The following is a 24,428-nucleotide window of genomic DNA, read 5'->3' on the forward strand; positions in this document are numbered from 1 at the left end:
AACGAGCGAGAGAGGGTAAATTAGTTTTATTCAGTCTGTTTATTATTGATATGAATCATGATGGAGGATTGATTTCCTCAGTTCAGTTATCAGATAAAGTTTATATTAATAGTAATTGATTGACTGCTTCTTCCTCTGATTCCTTCATGTGTTAAAGGTTGAAGGTTTATGTTGAAGACAGGAGAGAATATCAATATCAACTTAGTGATTCTCAATTTTAATGCTGCACTAATCACTATTTTTATATCATCAATGGGTCAAATGAGTCTGTGACTAGCTGGTGAAAGAAGTGGAACATCAGCAGCTACAGACGCAGGAGAAGTAAACTGGATTTGTCTGGTAAATACTAGGGGTGTGTCTGAATACAAATACGTTATTCAGCAAAGCACAAATAGTGGGGTTTTTACAAATATTTGTTTCATACAAATATTTTAAAAATTATTTGTTTTCTGGAAGAAAAACAAAACCATGTCAAACACCAGCGTGCAGGTCGGTGACATCACTATCTCAGTGTCTCTCCTCTGCTCCGCTGTGACGTCTATCAGCAGGTCTCAACGAGGGGAGTCACATCCACCTGCTACATGACGCACATTTCCTAATTTGGACATCATCACTCCCGGAGTTGGGAGTGTTCCTCAGAGATAAAGCTGAGCTACTGACACACACTTCATGAGCACTTATTGTAACACTTTAATTTTCTAAAATTAAAAGCATAATAAAAACAAAAACAGGATTTTTAAACCTCTTTCCACTTCGAATACAAATACAAATACAAATACAAATAATTTTGTTGCCTCAACAAATACAAATACAGATACTGAGCTCTCTGCACATCTCTAGTTAATACAAACACAGTTTCAAATGAAATGTTGCTGTTTGTTTGTTTGCTGGATGTGTTAAAAGGATGGGGTTTTTTTGCCACAACAGTTTTATTAAGGTGTCAGATGTGTTAATTTCATACTAATTCTGAAGAACTGACATCACAATTTGTCACAAGTTTGCTCCAGCGAGGGCTGTGATTGGCCTAAAATCTTAAAATCTGGATGAACCAGACGAGCCCTGCTGGAGGGTTTAGACTCTGTTAGCCTGCTGAAGAGTTTCAGTCAGTTTATCTTTAAAAATATTATTTAAACAAACTTCTTTTCATGAACCGAGAGACAGAATTGCATGAAAGCAGCAGGAAGGTTAGTGAATCCAATAACCTGCTACATGTGTTTTCTTTTTGCTTAGTTTGTTTTTTGAGTTGGTTAAAAAAGCAGTCAGTCCACTAGAAAGTCAGAAGGAAACATCACAGATATCATGTCTGTACGCTGAGAATGAAGGAAAGAGACAATCACACCTTTGTTGTCTCGCAACAAAAGCTTCAATAATCGCAGGAACACAGAACATGTGTTGTACTGCTGCTGATGGTGGTGACTCTATCAGCTGTTCACTGTCAAAGAGTAAATATATTTCTGATCAAACATGATTCACTATGATGGACAGCAGAGGACAGGAGGCGTGACGGAGGAACGATGGACGGGATAGTAAAAAGAAAACTGGTGACAGCAAAGCAGAAGAAAAGTTTATAAAGATGGAAAAGGAAAGATTAAAGGTTTAAAAGTTGAAAGAAGTGATGAGAAGACGGAGAAACTCCTGAATGACTGACTGACTGACGGGACGAAGAGGAGGAAGAAGCAAAGTGACAGAAACGGATTAGATGAAAAGTGAGAAACGGACGGTCGGCCATGACAGCTGCGACGATCTGTGACTCACACCCTGTAATCATCCTCTGTGTGTGTGTGTGTGTGTGTGTGTGTGTGTGTGTGTGTGTGTGACTGTGTGTGTGTGTGTGTGTGTGTGTTGTAATTCTAGATATCAGAAGGTCTCTGACACTTGGATATTTTCTCATCACTCAGACACAGAATACACTGTGTGTGTGTGTGTGTGTGTTTGTGTGTGTGTGTGTGTGTGTGTGTGTGTGTGTGTGTGTGTGTGTGTGTGGTTGTGTGTGTGTGTGTGTGTGTGTGTGTGTGTGTGTGTGTGGTTGTGTGTGTGTGTGGTTGTGTGTGTGTGTGTGTGTGTGTGTGTGTGTGTGTGTGTGTGTGTGTGTGTGTGTGTGTGGTTGTGTGTGTGGTTGTGTGTGTGTGTGTGTGTGTCTGACATTTGCTGCAACAGTAAACAAAGACAGTCTGACTTTGTGTTGTTGATCTGCTGGTTGCAGCCTGTCAAACATAAAGGAGGCTTTTTCTGCATTGTCTTAAAACCGAGACCTGAACCTGCCTGATCCTGCAGATCAGTTTGAGACCTGAACCTGAACCTGAACCTGAACCTGAGACCTGCAGCTTCAAAGACAAAGTTATATGATTACGTTGAAAAGACTTATGGCGGCCCACCAGCACAGAACATATAACTCATATCTTCAACCAGCTGATTATCTGCAGGTTTAGTAACGATACACAAAGTCTTGGATCTTATTAACGGAGCTTTAATTTCCAAAATGACCATCAACACACTTATTAGAGAGCCTGAATGTAGAGATTGAGACCACATAATTAAGATAATAAACAAATAATTGACTATTTCTAGAGAGAAGTAGAGACTTTAAGATACTTGAGGCTCAAGCTGTGGTAGTTAAAAGTGTTAAAACTACACGAGGAGGCTGCGTTGGCGGGCGGCGTGTTTTTTTTAAGGCACCAGTGAGACAATGAAACACAATCCAGGAAGTGGAGTTTGAGCTACAGATTAACTCTGGGGGAAGTCATCACAGCCGCCGACCGTTTTATCTCCCGTCCTCATGATCGCGAGGTAAACAGACCAATGTGGCGTTTGAAGTTACAAAGTAATCCAGTAAACAGTAATCATGCGCGTGATCGGTCAGTTCGCCGCCTCGCCGGACGACAGCAGAAGTGGAGCCTGATTCGACGTGTCTGCTGTGTTTTACAGAGCTGATGACGGTGTTTTATTTCTGATGAGATGTAACAAGATACAGTCTTGTTTTGACACATTATGCTCTTTTTTTATTATTTGAAAACATGATCAAAACACTCAATGATCAATAAAATATGAAGTTAATTGCTGCCTGACGTGCACGTCATTTTCACAATGATACGTTAAAGTGTGTTGAAGAGAAAAAACATCAGTTAGGATGTGATGAGAAAAAGCAGGAACCACAAGCACATGACAGATTTTTTTTTAAAAAAAGCTGAATATTTGGCCTTAAACTGTGTGCAGCTCATATATCTAGGGGTCAGAGGTCAGAGGTCAGAGGATGAGCAGAGGCGGGAGGACACGTCGTCAGGGAAACTGTGAGGGAAAAACCATCATATCACTGACTAACAAAGGCTATTTTATAGTGTAAAGTTGATTTTCAGGCTGTGATTCAGTGCCAGTAATTTAATATGTGTGTGTGTGTGTGTTTGTGTGTGTGTGTGTGTGTGCGTGTGCACATAAATACATGTTTGTGTGTGTGGTGTGTATTTTAGATCTACAGACAACAAAGGGACCATCCATCATTTCCCTCTAAACAGTGATTGTTAACACACTCCACCTTTTACGTTTGTGTGACAGAGTGTGTGTGTGTGTGTGTGTTTGTGTGTGTGTGTGTGTGTGTGTGTGTGTGTGTGTCTTTTACACCCAGCAGCAGACACAATAAACTCTTGTGTGTGTGTGTATTCAGGGATTGGTTTTAGTTTTCTTGTTGCCTTGTTAGAATCTGTGTGTGTGTGTGTGTGTGTGTGTGTGTGTGTGTTTGTCGTCTACTTCCTCATGTGACTCACCTTGTGACATCACGTCGTGACATCACAGTCCCCGGGTCTAAAAGGCTGACGCTGCCTCTCGCTCTCAGTCGCTCAGTGTAAGTCTCAGTGGTTTTCCAGCGTTTTCTCTTCATGTGGATCTTTGTGTTTCTTTGCGGATCGATTTAAAGCTGTAAACATGTTTATCTTCCTCTGTTAAGGTAAGATCCTGCAGCTCGTCCGTCCGTAGAGGAGAACTCATGAGTTTTAGGTCTTTAAAAGTAAAAACTGTGTGTTTTTAAAGTGATTTATGAGGCTGAATCTGTGAGTTTCTGTTTCTGTGCAGCAACGAGATGTTTCTCTTTGCTCCCTGCTATAATTTTTATTCTATTTTAAGTCTCACGGCTCCTTTAAAAAAAAGCAGTAAAATAGTGATTTATTTGCACAGTGCAGAACTTCTAACTTCAGCTTGAAAGCATCCTCTCCTCTCTGGACCCTGAATGCAGCAACACATCTCTTACTGTTCTTAATTTATTCAGACTTTCAACCACCTGAGGGGGAGAAGAAGCATCACAACTCAGCTGAGTGGGAGTTTATTACAGCGGATGCTTTTATTTTTGTGACTCAGTGAGTGTTTTAGTTTTAATGTGGCTGATTGAACTCCTCAGAGGATACAAGCGTCTGTGTGGTTCTTGATTAACAACACTTTCTCACATCTTTATTAACTCTTAAAGGGGAGCAGAGTTTCAAGTTTGTCTGAGAAACTAACCTTCAGGATGTTATCCGACCTTGGGAAGTCTAATGATACTAACAAGTTGCATTATGGGAAGTGTAGGATCCACACTAGAGACTAGAAGTGAGAATATCTTTAATAAGTTTGTGGAAGTACAACACTAAATACCCGGAGCGCCCCTTTAATCTTCTGTTATTTTTATACTGTTATGATGTTAAACGTGGTTAAAACTCTAAAACGTGTTTGCAGAGTTACCTTCTACTTCCTCCTCGTGATGACATCAGATTGTTCGCACATGCCCACAAACGGCCGTCCATTGTTAGTCTTTGTTGCTATGGTCGTTGCTAAGGATGTTAGCGTTGTTCCGCTCTCATATTTCGGATCGAATTCGGGCTCGAACGTGTACGGATGTATTTGAGAAGCTTAGATTTTGTACTAGTTAATTAGTTAGTTAGTTAATTAGTTAATTAGTTAATTACTTCAATATAAACATTTCTGTCTTTTTATATGTAGCTGCTGAACACCTGCAGGGTCGTCATACTGTCAGAACCTCTGTGTGTGTGTGTGTGTGTGTGTGTGTGTGTGTGTGTGTGTGTGTGTGTGTGTGTGTGTGTGTGTGTGTGTGTATTTGTATGTGTGTGTGTGTGTGTGTGTGTGTGTGTGTGTGTGTGTGTGTGTGTGTGAGGGTGTTGTGGTAAAACCAGTCATTAAAATGTCCCACTTTGCCTCTCCTCAGCTGTGTGTGCACACTCCAGGTTGTACTTACTTGAGACAAACACACACACACACACACACACACACACACACACACCCTGATTTAGTCAGCAAACTGTTTGTAGATCAAACAGACCGCTCAGTGAGCAAATGGAAACTCCTTCTTCTTTCTTTCTGCCTCATACAGTTTAGACTTTAAGTTAGTGATTAAAAAAGAAACTAAATCTGATTCTTTTCATGTTGTTTTCTTTATATTCACACTGCAGATGAAACTGACGATAATAACATAACATTGTTTTTGTTGCATTTGTTTTTCCAGCCATCACTGTTCAACCTATTTTGTGCTAATATTTGGTAAAATGGTTAAATGATGAGAATAAAACTGCATGTAGAGCATCACTGGGTATCCAAACATCGCTCTAGTGAAGCGGGACAATTAATAAATCAAAGAGGCTAACACAGTGCTAACAAAGCTCAGGTATCTCAGTCTGAATCACATCTGCAGGAACATGATTTCATTTCACACAAGAAAAGAAATCTGCAACTAAGCTAAAAGTCTAAACTCTGTTTCTTCTGTCTGATCATAATTACAGCTGCTTCACTGCAGAGTCTCCTGATATCTGCTGCAAACATGGAAATGTCTCCAATTTACTGGAAGCAGCTAAAACTTTTTATTGTACTAGAAGTGACAGTAGTTGTAGCCTGATTGTATCATTACACACAGACATGAGTTTCAGTGTTCTTGTTGTGTTTTAGTGGTCAGTAGTCAACAGTAGATACACCTGAGGGCTCTTTTCTTTCCCCTCGGTCCATTTCAAGGGTCAGTTCACAGGTCTATTTTGGCCGAAGCAGCTCGCACGCAACAGAAAAAAATAAAATCTTGCAACACAGAATGTTCCTGCAGCCACCTGGAGGCAGGAAGACCAGCAGCACTTCACTTCCTGTGGCCATGACGGCTGCTTGTAACGCTGATTGATCAGTCACTGTTTCCCAAAGTTCAACCTCAAATGTCTTGTTTTGTCCTGACCAACAGTCAACAACCCAAAGATTCTCAGTTTACCATCATAAAAGACTAAAGAAACCACAAAATGTTCATATTTAAGAAGCTGGAACGATTGATCGATGATCAGAATAGTTGGTGATTAATTTCTGTCGATCTATTAATCAACTAATCGTTGCAGAAATCATTAATAATTGTAACCAGCAGCTGTAATTTCCATATTGAGATACACTGACAGACACATATCTGATATTTATCAGTTAATTATTGTTTTAACTGCTGTATCTTGTAAATACTCGCCTGTGATTGGCTGATTTTCTGGCTGCCTCCTCTCTGATTGGTGTGTTTGTTTTTTCGTGCAGGAGCGGCCGGCTGCAGCCTAGCTGAAGATGTCTGATAATGGGGAGGTCGAGGACAAGCCCCCAGCTCCGCCCATGAGGAACACCAGCACCATGATTGGCTCCTGCAACAAGGACCCCGCCCCCCTCAACCACGGATCCAAGCCCCTCCCGCCGAACCCGGAGGACAAGAAGAAGAAAGACCGCTCGATCCGATTCATCCTGACCGGAGGAGGCGATAAGAGTGAGTGTGCAGAGATGTCCTAAACAGGCCACCGTACAGAGGATGCATCATCAGTCGCATAATAAAGACTGTAAATGTGCAGCAGAAGAAGAACATGTCTGCTCAGTGAAACTTCCTGAATAGAAACATAAATATTGTAATTATAGATTATAATATAACAACTGCCTGATGTATTTAATGTGGTTTTTTATCTCTCATTGTGTCAGTGCTGCTGGTTTCACACACTCACTCTCATAATCTCTGATAATAATAATAATAATAATAATAATAATAATAATAATACATATAACAAGTTCCTGTCACTGAAGCCTCTTAAAGGATGGATTCACAATTTTTTAATCAATCAATCAGACTTAATATGTATTTTTATAGCACTTTTCTTACAAATACAATAAAAACAATATAATCAATACAATCGCTAAAGGAAACGCTATAATAACTTTTAAAGAATTTGTAACCAGAGGTAGGAGAAAAATTCAAAAATTCAGTGAACAAAACACAATGAACTCACATTTCTCCGTTTAGCATCTTCAGGTTATGCTAACCCATTGTTGCTAACTTTGGAGCTAACCCTCTTTACTTCTCCAGCATTTGGGGAAACAACAGACATGACTTTTAGCATTTATTAACTGACACACTGTAGTCTGTACTGTACATTTACTGACAGACTGACAACTTATCGCTAACCTTTTCCTCTGCTCCGCTCGCATCAACCGTCACTTTCCTGTCGCTCTTTCCCGCTCACTACGCAAACATACTAAGCACTGCCCTATTCCTAAACAGAGCTACGCCACCGATATTTAGCGTTATTTTTGGCATTAAAAATATCTTTTGGCCTGGCGGGGGTTCGTTGATATTAAAACAGGAGAAACACTGATTCAGTAAACGTTCAGTAACCGTTGAGTACAGTTAGACCCAGCGGTCTCCGTTAGGTTGGGCGAGTTCAAAGTTGTGAAAACAACGGGGGTGTTTTGAATAGACCCCCGTTGTTTTCACAGGTAATTTGTTAGTCTGTCCCTCCCGCCGCGGGAAATAATGGATTAATCCTGGAAAGCTGTTGATGTAGCACTTTTCTCCTTATGAAAATAACACGGAGATTATTCGACCAATGAGAATTTAGTCGGACGAGAGCATATCGACCAACTAATCAACCAGCAGACTACAGACCTGCTGTTGACTTAAAAAGACAGACTTTACTTTAAAAATTGCAAACCTGTCCTTTAACATTCATGTTTTTTGACATCAGTTGGCAGCCTTTCAGTAGCACTCAAATATATTTTTATTATTGTGGCCCTTCCTTAAAATAAACAAACAACAAATAGAACTGGACAACAAATACACTGCTTCATGCGTACAGTACAAAGAAGAAGAAGAAGTCATCATCTCTGGTCTTGTTGAATTTATGCTTCCACCGAGAGAGAGACAGATTACCCATGATGCTTAGCAGGAAGTTGGTGGGCTCCGCTGTCTGTGACTCTCAGTGGAGTTCAGATTTCCCAGAGGATCATTTTACATTATTTCCAACATATGGTGTTTCCTTTGTCCTCTTTCTCACACTCTATTCTTCTTCTCCAGTTTATCATCTCTCTCACTTCCATTTCCTGATTTCTCCTCCGTGTGTTCGTTCCTCTGTTTCTTCCTCTTTTTCCAGCTCTCTCCGGATTAAAGACCTTTTAATGTACTTGGATCTCTCTGTTCTTCCTCTACAGTCGCTTTAATTATTGATCTTGTATAACTAGCATTATCAAAGTCATTTTGTTTTCATGCTCCATAGAATAAATATGGATTATTTGATAATCCTGCATCCCTGATGTGGAAAACTAGAATATACTGGAGCACAGTCAGTATAATAAACACCACATCATAGTTATTACTGAATCTTTATTCATTTTACATAAATATTCCTGTTTTTTTTGTGGTTTTTTTCAGCCTATAAGAAGAAGGAGCGCCCAGAGATTTCTTTGCCGTCTGATTTTGAACACACCATCCATGTCGGCTTTGATGCTGTTACTGGGGAGTTTACTGTAAGTGTGTGTGTGTAGTCACACACCTAAATATACTGAAAAGAACCGCAGTGTGTGTGTGTGTGTGTGTGTGTGTGTGTGCCTCCCTGTGGTGTGAATTTTTGTGTGTCTGGTGTGTTTACATCACATTTTAATTGCTTACCAAAGGACTCATGTTCATTGTTGCATGAGTATAAATGTGTGTCTGTCTGCTTGTTACACACACACACACACTCACACACACACACACACACACACACACATATTTGGCAAATGAGCTTTTTTAAATAATCACATTAGACAAAGATGCCTTGTTTAGCTGACTCACTTGATCCGCCTGACCAAGCTCTTTTAGCTGGGAGTTAAACCGTGTGTGTGTGTGTGTGTGTGTGTGTGTGTGTGTGCGCGCTGATCTGCTGCTTTCCCGCAATCTGGGACATTGTTCCCGCTCCTCACACATACACACGTCTATATATGTACATACATTGTCATTGTTACTCAAATCAAGCACAACTGACTGTAAGTTTAACGGATCGAGTGAGGAAACGACAGCAGAGTCGCGTGTGTGAAGAAGAAGAAGAAGAAGAAGAAGAAGTAGTAGAAGAAGAGCCTCTTGACGGATGAAATTATGTGTGAACTCTGAGGAATGATGAGACCTGAGGAGAGTGAATGCACGAAGGGAATCGAGCAGGAAGTGAAGGAGTGTGTGTGTGTGTGTGATGGACTGACCCAGAAAGACGAGTAGAGAGAGAGAGAGAGAGAGAGAGAGAGAGATGGAAAACAAGGAGATGTGACCCAGTTATGAGCCTGAAATACAAATATGACAAGACTGGCTTGTTAGGATTCTTTAGGAAGTGTGTGTGTGTGTGTGTGTGTGTGTGTGTGTGTGTGTGTGTGTGTGTGTGTGTGTGTGCAATATCTTGTTGAATCATCTGAAACTTGTTCATCATGAAACCATCAAACATGAACAGTGTTGGACATTTATCTGAAAAATTGTAATTAATTACTGATTTCACATTATTCGTCACTTTCGTTACTCAGCCGTTAGCTCTGTCAAAGTTTCCTTTAAACAACTCAGAACTCTCCACACACACACACACACACACACACACACACACGTCACTTTTGTGTTTAACACATGTAGAAATAGAAAATGAGACGTTTGTGGTTTAACAAGCAGACAGGAAACAGTTTGGAAGGACTTACTGACTGTCCTGCAGCTAGCGTTAGCGTAGCATCAGTGACTGCGACCTCAGCTGCACCGTTCACACCCCCTCCAACTCTGAACTAAACCACCAGCGTCAGGTGACTCCTGAACGTAGGCGTACATGTAGCTAACGTTAGCAAGCCGGCTAAGAACACACAACATGTGAATAGATTACCCTTGTAAGACAGCGAGCATGTCGACCCCCAAGGGTAAAAATAACAGAGTGTTACAGTGATAAGTGACTGAATAAAAGAAATGTGTACTAAACGTGTGTGTGTGTGTGTGTGTGTGTGTGTGTGTGTGTGTGTGTGTGTGTGTGTGTGTGTGTGTGTGTGTGTGTGTGTGTGTGTGTAGGGCATGCCGGAGCAGTGGGCTCGTCTCCTGCAGACATCGAACATCACCAAGTTAGAGCAGAAGAAGAATCCTCAGGCGGTCCTCGACGTTTTAAAGTTCTACGACTCAAAAGAGACGGCCAACAGCCAGAAATACATGAGCTTCACAGGTAAACACACACACACACACACACACACACACACACACTCACACTCTTACTTATTATCCTTCTTTCTTATAATTTCTCTCTTTTTTTTTCTTGATGCAGATAAAAGTGCAGATGCCTACAGCTCCTCCACCACAGCGGTAAGACTGATTCTGTCAACACACTGTTACAGATTATTCTGTATCTTGTGTCGCTCGTTCAGCATCACATGGACTGAGAAAACTTCATTTATGCAGCGTGAGGCTCCGTCACATAATTCAGTTGTACCATCAGTGCAACTTTCAGCCACACTGGGAGAGATCAGATGTCAGTGGAACCAGTCAATAAAGTTTTCTGTACATTTAAAGCAGAATATAGGGACAGACCTCCTTAAAGGACATGGCTGGTGATTTTCTATATTTTTTTTCTTGTTAACAAATGTTTGGATCCAAACCAACAATGAACTGATCTACTAACAAGTATTGTGTGTGTATCAAAGCCTGATATATCTTATTCCTCCATTGTTGTCCATAAAAACTATTAAAAACACGTCAGTGAGTCACACCGCTGCACTGGGTGACATGTTCCTTCATTATGAAGAGTTTGATTACGTTAGTTTGTTTAGAAACGGCTCCAAAGACTAATAACAGCATCATGTTTTCAGTCTTCAGAGAGTAGTTCTGTGTAATGCAGACGCTACTGAGCATGTGCGGGAACGCTGCTCCTACATTGTGCCTTGTAAATAACTTCAGTACAAAGTCAAGAGGTTGTGATATGTAGCACAACAAGCTATCGAAGCTGTGATCCTGCACATGCTCAGTAGCGTCTGCCTTACACAGAACTACTGTCCGGAGACTGAAAATGTGATGCTGTTATTAGTCTTTGGAGCCGTTTCTTAACGTTAGTTTGGTTAGAAACGACTCCAAAGACAAATAACAGCGATCATGTTTTCAGTCTCTGGACAGTAGTTCTGTGTAAGGCAGATGCTACTGAGCATGTGCAGGATCACAGCTCCGTTTACAGCTTCACTAGCTTGTTGTGTTATAATGTAGTACAAAGTCCAGAGGTTGTGATATGAAACTAAACCACTTTCTCACACATGCTCAGTGGCTTCAGCCCTACACAGAACTACTCTCCAGAGACTGAAAACGTGATGCTGTTATTAGTCTTTGGAGCCGTTTCTAAACAAACTAACGTGATCAAACTCTTCATGATGAAGGAACATGTCACCCAGTGCAGCGGTGTGACTCACTGATGTGTTTTTAATAGTTTTTGGACAACAACGGAGGTTTACGGTCTACGAAAATCAACAGCTATGTCTTTAAAATCAAGACAGTGAATAATGCTGCTATTTTGGATCCTGCTATCATACTCATTTTTGGACGTAGGAACTACAGGAACTTAGTTGTAAGGTGCTGGATTTGTTTCCTGCCTCCAGTTACTCGTGTTAGCAGGTTTTAGCTTTTTCTTTATTAGAAATTTAAGAGTCAAAGTTGTTCTTTCTGTGAGTTGTGTCCATCTCATCCAAACTTGTCGCCATTCATCCATGAATGTAGAGAGACAGCTGGCCAGCTATGTAGGAAGATAACGTTCTTAATCCCACTTGGAGTAGTCAGTCGTTTCCCTCAGTGATGTTTATTGCTGGACGACGGACGTGTGCAGCGACGCCCACGCTGCGCCAAACTCTCACTGAAATAAATAAGGTTTTATTTCTGCTGCAGTGCAAGTGTTTTTCTGAAAGGTGCCTTTAAAGCGAGACTATGAAGGTGAGAAGAAAGAGGAGGGAGGAGGAGGAGGAGGAGGAGGAGGAGGAAGTGATGATGATGCCACACTTTGAAAGGAATTCCTCTTCCTCTCTCTCTCTCTTTCTCTCTCTCTCTCTCTCTCTCTCCCTCTCTCTCTCTCTCTCTCTCTCTGCATTGTGAATCAGCATCTTTTTCCTCCTTTCGCTTTTTGCCCCGTGTCTGCAGCTTGGCCAACAGCCTCGCATCAGACTTATCAGAGAGAGACAGACGACAGGGGAGAAGAAGAGAGGGGATGGAGGGGAGAAAGTGTGACTAGTGGCATCAGATGCCAGACATGACCAGACATCAACAGTGATGAAAAGAGGAAGGCGAGGAAGTAAAAGACGGAAAGGGGAAGCCGAGAGAAAAGCCAGACAGAAAGATAAATCCAGAGAATAAGAGCTAAGAGGCGGTCAGGATGTGCTCTGCATGATGAGAGGATCAGACAGTGACAGTAGCTAAGCAATGATGGGTCTGGTGTCGCTGTTGGCTCACGTGACGATGATGTCACTGAGGCTCCGCCCTCTCTCCTCTTGTGACATCAAGCAGAGCTCCAAGGCCGTTTCCGAGACGCCCGCCATACCCACCGTATCTGAGGACGAAGACGAAGACGAGGCCGAGCCCCCGCCGGTGATCGCGCCCCGACCAGAACACACCAAATCAGTAAGGACACGTACACACACACACACATGTGCACACACACACACATGTACACACACACACACACTACACTGGTAAACACTACAAGTACTCGTTTCTATCATTGTAGTGAAACAACTTGAACAGGACAAACTTTTTAAGTGTGCTTGTGTGAAAAATGACTTAAAAATTGTAGCTGAAGACACTGGAAACAGTTTATATGACTTAAACAGGTTTTATTTGTTTGTGTGTTTTAGTTGAAGTTGAAACACTAAAATTAATTTAATGATTTCCTCCTAAAATTGAAGTGACTGTTGAAGTGTAAGCAGTGAAAGGAGTTCAAGTGTGTGAAATGTGAGAGAAAAGGAGATGTTTAGGAAACTATAATGTAAATGCTAATATTTAAAATTTTAAAACAATTTAGTGTGAACTGGAGAAACATGAAATAAGAGAAAGAAAGACAATCAGGGCAGATAGAAGGATTAAGGAGAGAGATGGCAAAATAAAAAAGTCTTAGAGATAAAGTTAAAACCAGTTTACACCAAAGATTCACAACGAGACAAAACCAGTTTTAGATCGTTGGAGGGAAAAGTCGCCGGTGGCTGGTTTTAGAAGGTAAAGCAAGTCACCTGTTTCAACAGCCAATCAGCTCGTAGCGAAGTCTAAAAAATCTAAATGGCAGCGTTTTGGACAGAGGAAAGAGAAGATCTTTTTTTTTTTTTAATGTTTTTGCTGTTTTATCAATGCTAGAACTGCAACTTTAGCATAATAACTCACTATCACTATCCTCATTTATATTTTATCCAGCTACAAAAACCCCTGAAAAGCCATCAGTTAGAACAAAAGTACAGAGAGTCGTTGCTATGGAAACGATACGCCATCTAGTCTGGTCACATTGGTGTAAACTGGCAGGTTCCAGAGCGCTGCAAGTAGTTGCAAGTTTCAACTGATTTCGTTGAGAATCTTTGGTTTAAACTGGTCTTAAGATGTGATGATGAAAGCAGGTTCACTAGTAACAGACAAGTTTATGTGTATAACATTTATACTAAAAGATAAAGCAATAAATTTAGTTTTATATTCCATGTTTGTGGACGATAGAACTAAATAGCAGCACGTACAAACAGGAAAGAAAAGGGGCCCAGGTCTGAACCTTGAGGAACACCACAAAAAATATTTACTCTTTCTGAACAAAACTCTCCATCTGTTGAGGTAAAAAAAAGCCCAAACCCACATTTCTAACCTTTTGTATTGAACACAGCACTGAAATCAAGAACCTGAATGGATCTATTCAGACGTCATTCACCAGTTTGAAGAACACAACTGGATCCTAGCTAAAGATAAACCACTTCCTCAAGTGCTAAAAAAAAAACTCAAGGTGAAAATTGTAAAGTTATTCAATGCCTCTGGCGTCTAGAGTGCTTTTCTTCAGAAGAGGTTTACCAAAGCAGTTTTAAAGGAAAACAGCGAGTCTGTGGCGAGAGTTTGATCATGTGCAACAGCTCTGTGGACAAGCAGGCAAACACCGACCGAGGAAAGCTGCGAGGCATGCGGTCAAGGGCGCAAATAGTAGACTCAAGAGAAGAAACTACTATGTTGAGCAAATCAGCAACAACTACATTTAAACAGGAAAAGGAGCTCGTTGGGGGGAAAGAACCGGCACCATGGTTTTATCTCCACAAACAAACGTTTACTTACAGTCACTTCATTTGTTCGATTTTTCCTTCTTCAGTGTGCAAACATGAGATGTAGCACAAACATTCAATCATTGACATACGTGAAAAGACATTACATGGTGATTAAAAATAATACTGTGACGGTCCTTCTGGTGCACGCACACACACGCACACACACACACACACACACACACACACACACACACACACACACACACACACACACACACATCAGCACTGTCCCAGATGAGTCATATGAGTCATTAACTGATGTCCAGGTAGCAGTCGTTCATTAGATTTCATTAATCTGTGAATGGACCTGCTTTAACTCTCTAATAAGACTGTGAAGACTTTAGTGTGTGTGTGTGTGTGTGTGTGTGTGTGTGTGTGTGTGTGTGTGTGTGTGTGTGTGTGTGTGTGTGTGTGTGTGTGACAGTCACAGGGGGAAGCAGAGGTTTTTATTTAGAAACAGTTTTTCAAAGAAGCTCTCTGTTCTCTGCTGGGTCAGGTCAGGAAAACTCACACACACCACAAACACACACATACACTACACACACACACACGTACACACATACACCACAAACACACACACACATACACACACACACACCACTGGCTAAGATATTTCCTTCAGGAGTTGGTAGAGAGCAAAAAACAGAGTTAAAAGAGAGTGAATATTGGACGGTGTCTGTGTTGTTTCTACTGAAATCTGGTGGACAAAACATCAGTTAATGCAGGTTTAAAGTTGGCAAAACAGTCTGCATCCCTTGAACACACACACACACACACACACACACACACACACACACACACACACACACACACACAATTCAACTACAACTTCACAACAACTTGTTTTATGTCCTCTCCTTTCTCTCTTTCTCACACACACACACACACACACACACATTGTTGCTCCTCCGTCAGACAGGTCGGCGGTTGAGAGGCTGCTTCCATGGCGCCACCGCTGTTTCCACGGTGACGAGTCTAGTGCACCTGACTGGAACTCACACCATCACACACACACACACACCACACTTACCACACACAAACGTGCGCACACACACACACACACACTCCGGCCTCTCTTTTATTGTTCCTTTTTTCAGCCTGCAGTCTGAAAGCGGAGCAGGACTCAAACGTCTCACAGCTCACTGACAGATTAGTTTTACTTTCTGTTACTTACTGTACTCACTTACAGCATTAAATACAGCTATTATACTGTATATTAAATTGTTTCCAGTGTTTTTTAGCTTGTCTGACGTCGTCTCCTCCCTTCAGTTGCAGTTTAAATGCAGAACAATTTGAAAAGTAGCTCGTAGCTATAACGTCACTACAACAAACCTTATTATGGATAATAATATTCATTATGATGGATCCAAAAAGTTTCAAGAGTCTGCTGATTGATTTCCATATCGTACAGAAATGAATGAAAACCAGCTGAGGCCTCGCACAGGAAGTGAAAACACTCTCAAATTTCTAAAAACACAGTAACGCAGTTTGCAGAATGGCTACTGGATGTGAAGTATAGAGTACAAGATTTGTTTTAAACAGACTAAAATATCCAAAACCAGCTTTAAATTTGACTTGTTCTCTGCAGGGATTGTTCCCATGATGCCTCTGCTTAGTGTTGTTTATTTAGAAGATGAAAACTGAGCTCTGAGATCTAGACAGACGGATTAAAATGACCTTAAAATGACCTTAAAATGACCTTAAAATGACCTTAAATCACCAACAAGTCAAGCAAGTAATAATATAGTCTGTCAAAGGAACCATATCAAGGTAAAAGATGGTAAAATATTGCAAAACTTGACAAGCTTCTGCACTGTTTTGTCATTTTATGATAAAATATCTCATCAGGTGACGTGATATAAATGCTGAGTCAGTGCAGTAACATTTATTTTATCACACACACAGTCTCGCTCACTGCTGGTGTCTTTATTTGTGACGTTTTTAACATTTTACCGCTCTTCTCAGATATACACTCGCTCAGTGATCGAGCCCCTCCCTCCTCCCCCGACCAAAGATGCCGCGACCTCCCCCATCACCCTGCCGACGACCACCTCCACCGCTGCTGCCGCCGCTTCTTCTGCCTCTGCCGCCGCCGCCGCCGTCACCCCCGCCCCTCCTGCTGAAGGCGCTCCCAGCAGCCCTCCCAGCGCGAGCCCCGCCCCCGGGCCTTCTCTGCCCCGCCCCCAGGACAAAACCAGGAAGAAGAAGATGTCGGACGAGGAGATCCTGGAGAAACTACGTAAGGCTCGTTCACACACGCTAACGCAACCAAACGTATTATTTTATGATTATTTATTGACTTAACATGCTTATGTGGTATTTATCCAAACCATGAGGCCACTGAGGCGTCTTTAAACCTCTTTTTGTGCCAGATTATGCAGATGTTCTTCTGTCTTTTACATATTTATATCTCAGTGGTGATTGTTGCAGCCAGGTTCTTAAATCTGGTGGAAAACCTGAAACTGGAGGAGTGAGAGACGCATGAAATGGATGTACAGACACATACAGACACTCAGTAATTCAACATAACAGTGTTTCTTTAGCAATGAGACAGAAAGAGCAACAAGTACAAACACTGATTTGGTAGCGTTGTTGGTTTTACACTAGTGCTGATATACTGTTGTGAAACTACACATGGTGTGTGTGTGTGTGTGTTCACTCTGAGGACGATCAGCTGATCAGTAGAGAAGCAGCTGATTGTTAATTGAGATTAAACTGCTCTTTGTCAATCAAAGTCCAAGGTGCTCAGCTGATAAATTTAAAAGCCTTTTATGAGAAGATTAAAACCATTAAGCTGTAAACACGTTAGATTCAATCAAGGTCGTGATCAAAGTGGTTTTATTATTACGAGGTTTATTAACGGCAGCGTATCGCTGCAGACAAGACCGAAAATTTGCTCAGTTTCTTAACGAGAAGCTTCTCCTGTTTTAACTCAATACTTTTTATATTATAACAAGATAGTTTCACCTTATAATCACATATTGTCCTTGTTATTAAATTATTTCTCTTATCAAGAAACGTTTCTTGTAATAACAACATGTCATTAACATGTTATCTTGTTGTGTCATAAAACTTTCTCGTTATAATGTGATTAGTTGTTAAAACAAGAAACATCCAGATGTCGTTAAACTAAGAAAAAGATCCAGTCAGTAAAGTATCAAGTAGTAATGAGAAACATACATCATTATAACATGAAACTATCTTGTTAAAAAGTTAATATGAAGTAAATATGAGTAAATATTTTCTTGTGATGGTTGCAGCAATAAATACTCTGCTGTAATTACATGTATTAATATTAATTATTAAATAATCAGTAACCTTTATTTTCTTTTTAAAGTCTCTGACAGTTAAATGTTAACAAGGTGAAGCTGCTTCTCTTTAAGTAGTTTCATCTGTTTCACACACAAACAGGGTTTGAATTTATTTTAGTTTCAAGTGTTTATTGTGTTTTTCACAACTGGAGTTTAATTATAGACGACACAAGAAAAGTTATTAAAGATTATTAAAGGTTATTAACTCACATCAACACAGAAAAAGAAAACTTATTTAAATCAAATGTATGTAATGAAGCAAATGTCTTCAGGTTCAGCAGGAAGAAGTAAACAGATAAATGTAGTAAAGATGATATTTACTTCCTGGTCTGTTAATGAAAACTTCATTTTATTTAATTCTAACTGCGTCGTTGCGTCTCGTCCAGGTTTTGTGGTGAAAAGTCGTCGTCTGCTTCCAGTGAAGATTTTCTCTCGTGTAAATTTGGTTCACATGACGCTGATCCTGCCCCACGTTAACGATGCTTTAATGCTTTAGTGTCGGATATCATGATATAAATAATGGTTTTATACTTCACACAGACTACAGATGGTTCACTGTTTCTGAGAGAAATCACACAACACTGAGAGTTTTTAAGTTTTACAGCATGTATCATGGTTTATGTCAAAAAAACACATATTTACTGGTCTGAAATCATCTATAAAATAGTTTTTTACATTTTTACTCATAATTTAAAGTCTGTGTAGTATCAATCAATCAAGTTTATTTGTCACATGTAATCATATAAAGTACAATCTGTCATTTGCTTCCATTTGACAAAGATGCAGTTTATTGATATTGAGATATTGCTCCTCTTCAAACTAAACAAAATACATACAGTCGCCATCTTAAATAGATCAAAGGCTCCAGTCACATGACAGTCACATGATATACGTGTAAAACACATCAATACAACATGTATTTCTTTACTACATTGTTAGAAGCATCTGTTTAAATAGAATAGAAATGGTAATAAATACTATATGTGTGTGTGATTGAAGGGAAAACAACAAAAACAAGACTCTTCTTCTCATTTCTTACTCTACGTATTGTTTAACTTTGGGGGTCAGAGGTCACAAGGTCACGGCCCCCCCCCATGAGGAGGACGGTCTGTACCTCAATCAGCTTCCTGGAGGAGACGGACCTCGACGATGAGTCTAACCTGCTCATCTTCATCTTGACCTTCATCTTGACCTCTGGGACTGTTAACAACCGTCCTCATGACCCAGGAGCTTCGGGGGGGGTGGACAGTCTTAGGCTGTAAATAATTAAGTAAATATAAGTAAAATTATCTTTTTTAAACCATCAACAAATGATTAAAGTTAAAAACTTAAAGTGTGAACCTTCATCAGAGGTTTAATATGTCTGAGGTTTATTTTACTGTTTTATTTGACGCCCAAAATACTAAAACTATTAAAACTATTCAGCTCAGAAACAAATAAACATCATTTTGTGTCGAGGAAATCTGTTTTTTATTCTCTCGTCTGTCATCTCTGCTCATTGATCAACTTTTGACTGATATTTAATCATGTTGGGAAGTATTGATCCATGTAAAGTCAAACCTTTTATTCAAAACAAATGACCTTAAATTCCTCCTGATAAAGACTCATATCGTATTTTTTTAAAAGTTTGCGTAGTTTAAACCATTTAAAAACCTTCTTCCCCACATTGAAATGTCTTGTTGTTTATTTATAACTGGTGAATAAAAAGCCTGATTATATTTTTATTAAAACATGCCCCACACGCCTGTCCAGATGTGCTCAGGTCTCCCTCTGCTGGTAAGACCAGGATACTGCCCGTCTGTCTGCCTCTCTGATTGACAGACCTGATATCCACTGTCCCGCCCCCCTCCTCCTCCACCACCCTCCTCCTCCTCCTCCCCCTCCTCTTCCTCTGTCCAATCCTCACATCTGATTGGTCGTTCTCTCTCTCTCTCTCTGTCCATCGTCCAGTCTCCTGCGGTTTCCGAGTGACTCCGAGTTTTGTCGTCTAATCACTTTCCTCGTGTGGACTCTGATTACTGACCTGCAGACGGAGCCTCCTCAGCTCTTCTTCTTCTTCTTCTACTCTCTCTCTCTCTCTGCATTTTCTTTCTCTCCATTTTGTTTCTCACCCTCTTCTCTCTGTGGTTTCTCTTCTCTCTCTGCTCCTTCTCTCCCAGTCAGCATGCTGCATTGACCTGAGTGTGATGAACATTAGAGTAGAATTAGGATGGATAGAAACACACTTCACTCTTCTATCCATTCAAATTCTGTGGTTAAAAAATGAACTGTGGATTAAAGGGCCTGATTTTCTCTTCTTCTTGCAGATTCTTATACATTACTGTTTGTGTTTAATCAATCAATAAATCGTGTTTTTTTTTTTTGCTTCTTTTTCTCTCTTTCTTAAACTCAGGGACGATCGTAAGCGTTGGAGACCCGAAGAAGAAATATACACGCTTTGAGAAGATCGGACAGGGGTGAGTCCTGCGTCTACAGAGTGAAAACGTTGAGTCTCCTTTGAGCACGTTATTCACGTAGAGCTGGAAGTTTTAAGTCTTTTTGTTCACACAAGGAAAGCTTTCAGGAAAATTAACAATTTTACTTGAGTATAAACTCCAGACTCGCATTATTCAACATAAAAACGCTTCAGAAGTAAAGAGAAAGGTGAAACTGCATGTGTGAAAACAGCTGATAATAATCCCAGAGTTGTTTCTGATGACATGGTTTCTACAGTTGATTGTTTTAAAGGCTTTTGGATCAAATGTATCTCACATCTCAAGTCTATAAACGTCACTCGCAAGTCAAAAAGCAGGTTTTTTCCAATCTATCAATATATTAATTTGATTTATTTATTTATTTATTTATTTATTGAGTGGGACAGTGTGCAGTTTGAAACATTAAAGATGCACTGCACCAGAGTTAGCTTGAAGCTAATTAGCATCTGTAGTCCCCAACAAAAAAATATACAACAACAAACAGTAAAAAGCAAAAAAAACACACCATACCAAATACAAAGCTACACACAGCACATCACATAGACCCACAATGTCAATTAGAAATAATGTAAACTAAACTCAGCTGTGTGACTCAGTGGTCTTTAGTACATGTTTCAGTCTGGTCTTGAATGCATTGATAGAACTACGGTTCTTCATATCATCAGGTAGGACGTTCCACTGAGTTGTGGCTTTCACACAGAAAGCTGACGGTCCAAATGCAGTGCGATGAAATGATACAATATTATATAGAGGATATTCTGGAGGATCTAATAGAACTTACTTAATATAACATGTACAACAGCACGATGGCCAAATCAACACAAAATACAAAATACTATTAAACATCCATTTGCAAGTAGTAAATTATATAAAAATACTGTATGTTGGATGAGTTTTTGTTTGTTTGGAACATTGTAGAGTTTCTATCGATGTCCACACATTTAAAGGAATTCAGTTTACAAGAAAAGAAATCAACATTAGACTGAATATAACAAAGATTAGTTCATATAGATCAGTCATTCTCAACTGGTCAAAAATAAATAATATTTAATGCATCTATCTGATGTTGGACTTGTCTTTTATTTTGAAAAAAAAAATAAAAATTGACAGGCATGCGTCAGAGATGTGCAGCAGTCTTGCGCCATAGCCATGGTAACCATCATTTGATTGACGTTCACTTTAAGTTTGTCTTGATGTTCGGAGGCAAGATGGTGAAGCCCATATATATATATATATATATATATATATATATATATATATATATATGTACATATATATGTATTTATGTTGAAAAAAAGATGACATAAGTGTGTTTTCAAAGAATATTTTTGAAAAATAAATTTGCCCGGTTTGAATTCTATAAAAGTGGGTCTTAATGACTTAATGACTGTGGGAAAATGTGGGTCCTGGGTTGAGACCAGTGAGACCAGTTGAGAACCCCTGATATGGATGGTAACAAACATAAAAACAGCAACTTATAACTGGTTGAGTTCACTCACTGGTTATATTGTGGAGGTTTAATTTGAAAATGCATGTTTTATACTTTTGCAAGAAGAAAGATTTTAAAACCTGCAAGTGTTCACAGTTGGGAGAAGAAATGATGACTTACTGCATAACGTGTAACCGGAGCTCCTGTCTGTGTGTTTTCAGGGCGTCTGGGACGGTTTACACAGCTATCGACATCGCTACAGGACAGGAGGTCAGTTTCCTTTATCATCACTTTGTTCTACAGCTTCTGTTTACAATGAGAATACCAACGACGCTAAAACAACATGCTGGTAAGACTGCAGGATAACTAAATGTATAACAACGGCTGCCGTACTTAAACGCTCACAATCCCAAAGCTAACATTGTGACGGTGGTGCTAAACTCAGAGAATTATCAAAGTTATTAAGATTCATCCTGTGGGAGACGTGAATGTCTGTACAGAGTTTCATATCCCAACGTCCCCCCTGAACCTTAACCCATAAGAACCCGGACCCAGTTCTCCTTAAAGGAGAATTACGGGGAATATAAAAACAGACCAAAGGGACCACAAGGAACACATTTCTGAACTTTATTTTGAAATTCTACCTTCAGTGTCAAAGATCTGTAATGTAACATATATGTCATAACTTGTTTTATATCAATTTGTTGATATGTGGTCAGAACAGGTTAAATGTAATACAGGACGTCTTATTAAAGCATCAGAACTGTTAAACAGGTTGAAACCTACCTTTAGTAACAAAAAACAAGCTTTTTAAAATGAGCTGGTTCTGTCACTTTTGCTGACCAGGCACACCGCCGCCATTTTGGAAGTGATGTCATGGGTACACAGATTCACACATTGTCACATGACTGCACCAGGATGTTCAGTAGATGTCACTTAAGGACTTCATGAGTTAAAATCAAGGATAAAAGCTGTTATAAGGAAATTTCCAGAACATTGAAAGGGTTGGTGGCTTCTTACGGGTTAAAACCCTCACGGACTTAACTGACGTCACCTGGTGAGTGTTTGAGTGTGAGAGACTGCGAGGGCTCGAAATGGTTTAAATAATAATAATAATAATAATAAGTTTATTTAGTATAGCACCTTTCACAGAAATGAAATTCACAAAGTGCTTCACAGGAATAAGAGTTAAAAATAAGACCATAAGAACATACACACACAGAGTAAAAACATGTGAGACAAGTTAAAATTAACCTTAAAAACACAGAAACAGGCAGCAAAGTCAATCACACCAACCACTACTACTACTAATAATAATAATAATACCTTCATTTATATAGAACTTTTCCAAACAAGTTACAAAGTGCTTTACATAAGACTAAAAGAGACAATGAAAGCAAAACAACATAATAAAATATATTATAATAAAATCAAGTTTAAAATAGTTAATATGAAGTTAAACCATGATGAAGTGAGTCGACATTCAGACTGATTAAAGGAGAGAAAGTGAAACCTGAATGTCTCTATAAGTGATTTTCAGCCTTTAATCAGTTAAAATGATGAAACATAAATAATAAGTAAAGAAGAGAGACGTATGTTCAGCTGGATATTTTTATGGTTTCAACAGTTCAGGTTCATTTTCATTGAGCAGCTCAGCTCGTCTGTCAGAATAATCCTGCTCAGTTTCTCTCTGTGAGGATTAATCAGTGTGTTCGGTTTTTACCGTCAGTCAGGCTGTAACAACGTTTTTACTGCCTTCAGCCCCCCCCCCCCCCCCCCGCCCACCTCCTCCTCCTCCTCCTCTTCTTCTTTCTTCCTTTTGTCTCCTTTCTTAATAAATCTGTCTTTCTTTTATAATCCTCCTCCACAGTCACTGTTCTGTATCTGAATGAGTCCTGACTGAAGTCTCTTCTCACAGGTCGCCATTAAACAGATGAACCTGCAGCAGCAGCCCAAGAAGGAACTGATCATCAACGAGATCCTGGTGATGAGGGAAAACAAGAACCCCAATATAGTCAACTACCTGGACAGGTTAGACACACCATCAGACCCCCAGAGAGTCTCCTCTGCATCTGTTCACTAGTGATCTGCCTCCACCACACGTACAAGTACATTAACCTCTTAATATCCGCTTAAGCTAGTTGTTAGCGGCAGCATCACACAGTAATGAGTTGAAGCATTTGGCACAATTTGGCCAATTAGAGATGATTGGAGAGGTTCAGGGACACCACAAACTAAAAACTCCCATCAGGTTAGTCCTCGAGGTCTGGAAGATGTAGAAGGTTTATGGTGTTCTGCATAGTTGTGGCATAAAGCATGTCCTAATTATTATTATTCAGATATGACTCATTATAGACGAGGACCAAAAACACTTTTTTGAGCCTTATTTGAACTGATGTAGTTTTGTTTGTGTTTTAGCCACATGCTAAACAAACACATTTCCAGAAACTAGAAGATGTCACTTGTCAGATGAAGCCTGATACATGCATCATGACCTCACAGTTCTTCTGTTAGAAGCTTTTCTATTCAGCCAAATAGGCGAAAATTCTATAAAAAGTGTTAAAGAGTTAACACGACTGCTATAGAAGAGGAAGATGAAATGAGAATTTAACTTAATCTTCCAAATTTAGTTTAATTTATTCTGAATTATAAGAACTTGATATGAATAATATA

The 24,428-nt window shown here is 39.8% G+C and overlaps 1 protein-coding gene across 4 annotated transcripts in view; it reads left to right on the forward strand.

The window, feature by feature from the left end:
- pak1 (p21 protein (Cdc42/Rac)-activated kinase 1) overlaps positions 1–24,428 on the forward strand; it is a 63,948-nt gene that overhangs the window by 30,825 nt on the left and 8,695 nt on the right. For 3 of the 4 annotated variants that reach the window (XM_042413220.1, XM_042413221.1, XM_042413223.1), the window contains exons 3-11: positions 6,526–6,745; positions 8,675–8,769; positions 10,310–10,457; positions 10,557–10,594; positions 12,764–12,880; positions 16,507–16,780; positions 20,245–20,308; positions 21,977–22,025; positions 23,674–23,786. In XM_042413220.1, coding sequence (XP_042269154.1) covers positions 6,553–6,745; positions 8,675–8,769; positions 10,310–10,457; positions 10,557–10,594; positions 12,764–12,880; positions 16,507–16,780; positions 20,245–20,308; positions 21,977–22,025; positions 23,674–23,786 — 1,091 coding nt within the window. In that variant the 5' untranslated portion in view covers positions 6,526–6,552. The remainder of the gene's footprint in view (positions 1–6,525; positions 6,746–8,674; positions 8,770–10,309; positions 10,458–10,556; positions 10,595–12,763; positions 12,881–16,506; positions 16,781–20,244; positions 20,309–21,976; positions 22,026–23,673; positions 23,787–24,428) is intronic. The other variant, XM_042413224.1, reaches the window with a different exon arrangement.

This window comes from Thunnus maccoyii, chromosome 6, assembly GCF_910596095.1.
Source record: "Thunnus maccoyii chromosome 6, fThuMac1.1, whole genome shotgun sequence".
NCBI lineage: Eukaryota > Metazoa > Chordata > Actinopteri > Scombriformes > Scombridae > Thunnus > Thunnus maccoyii.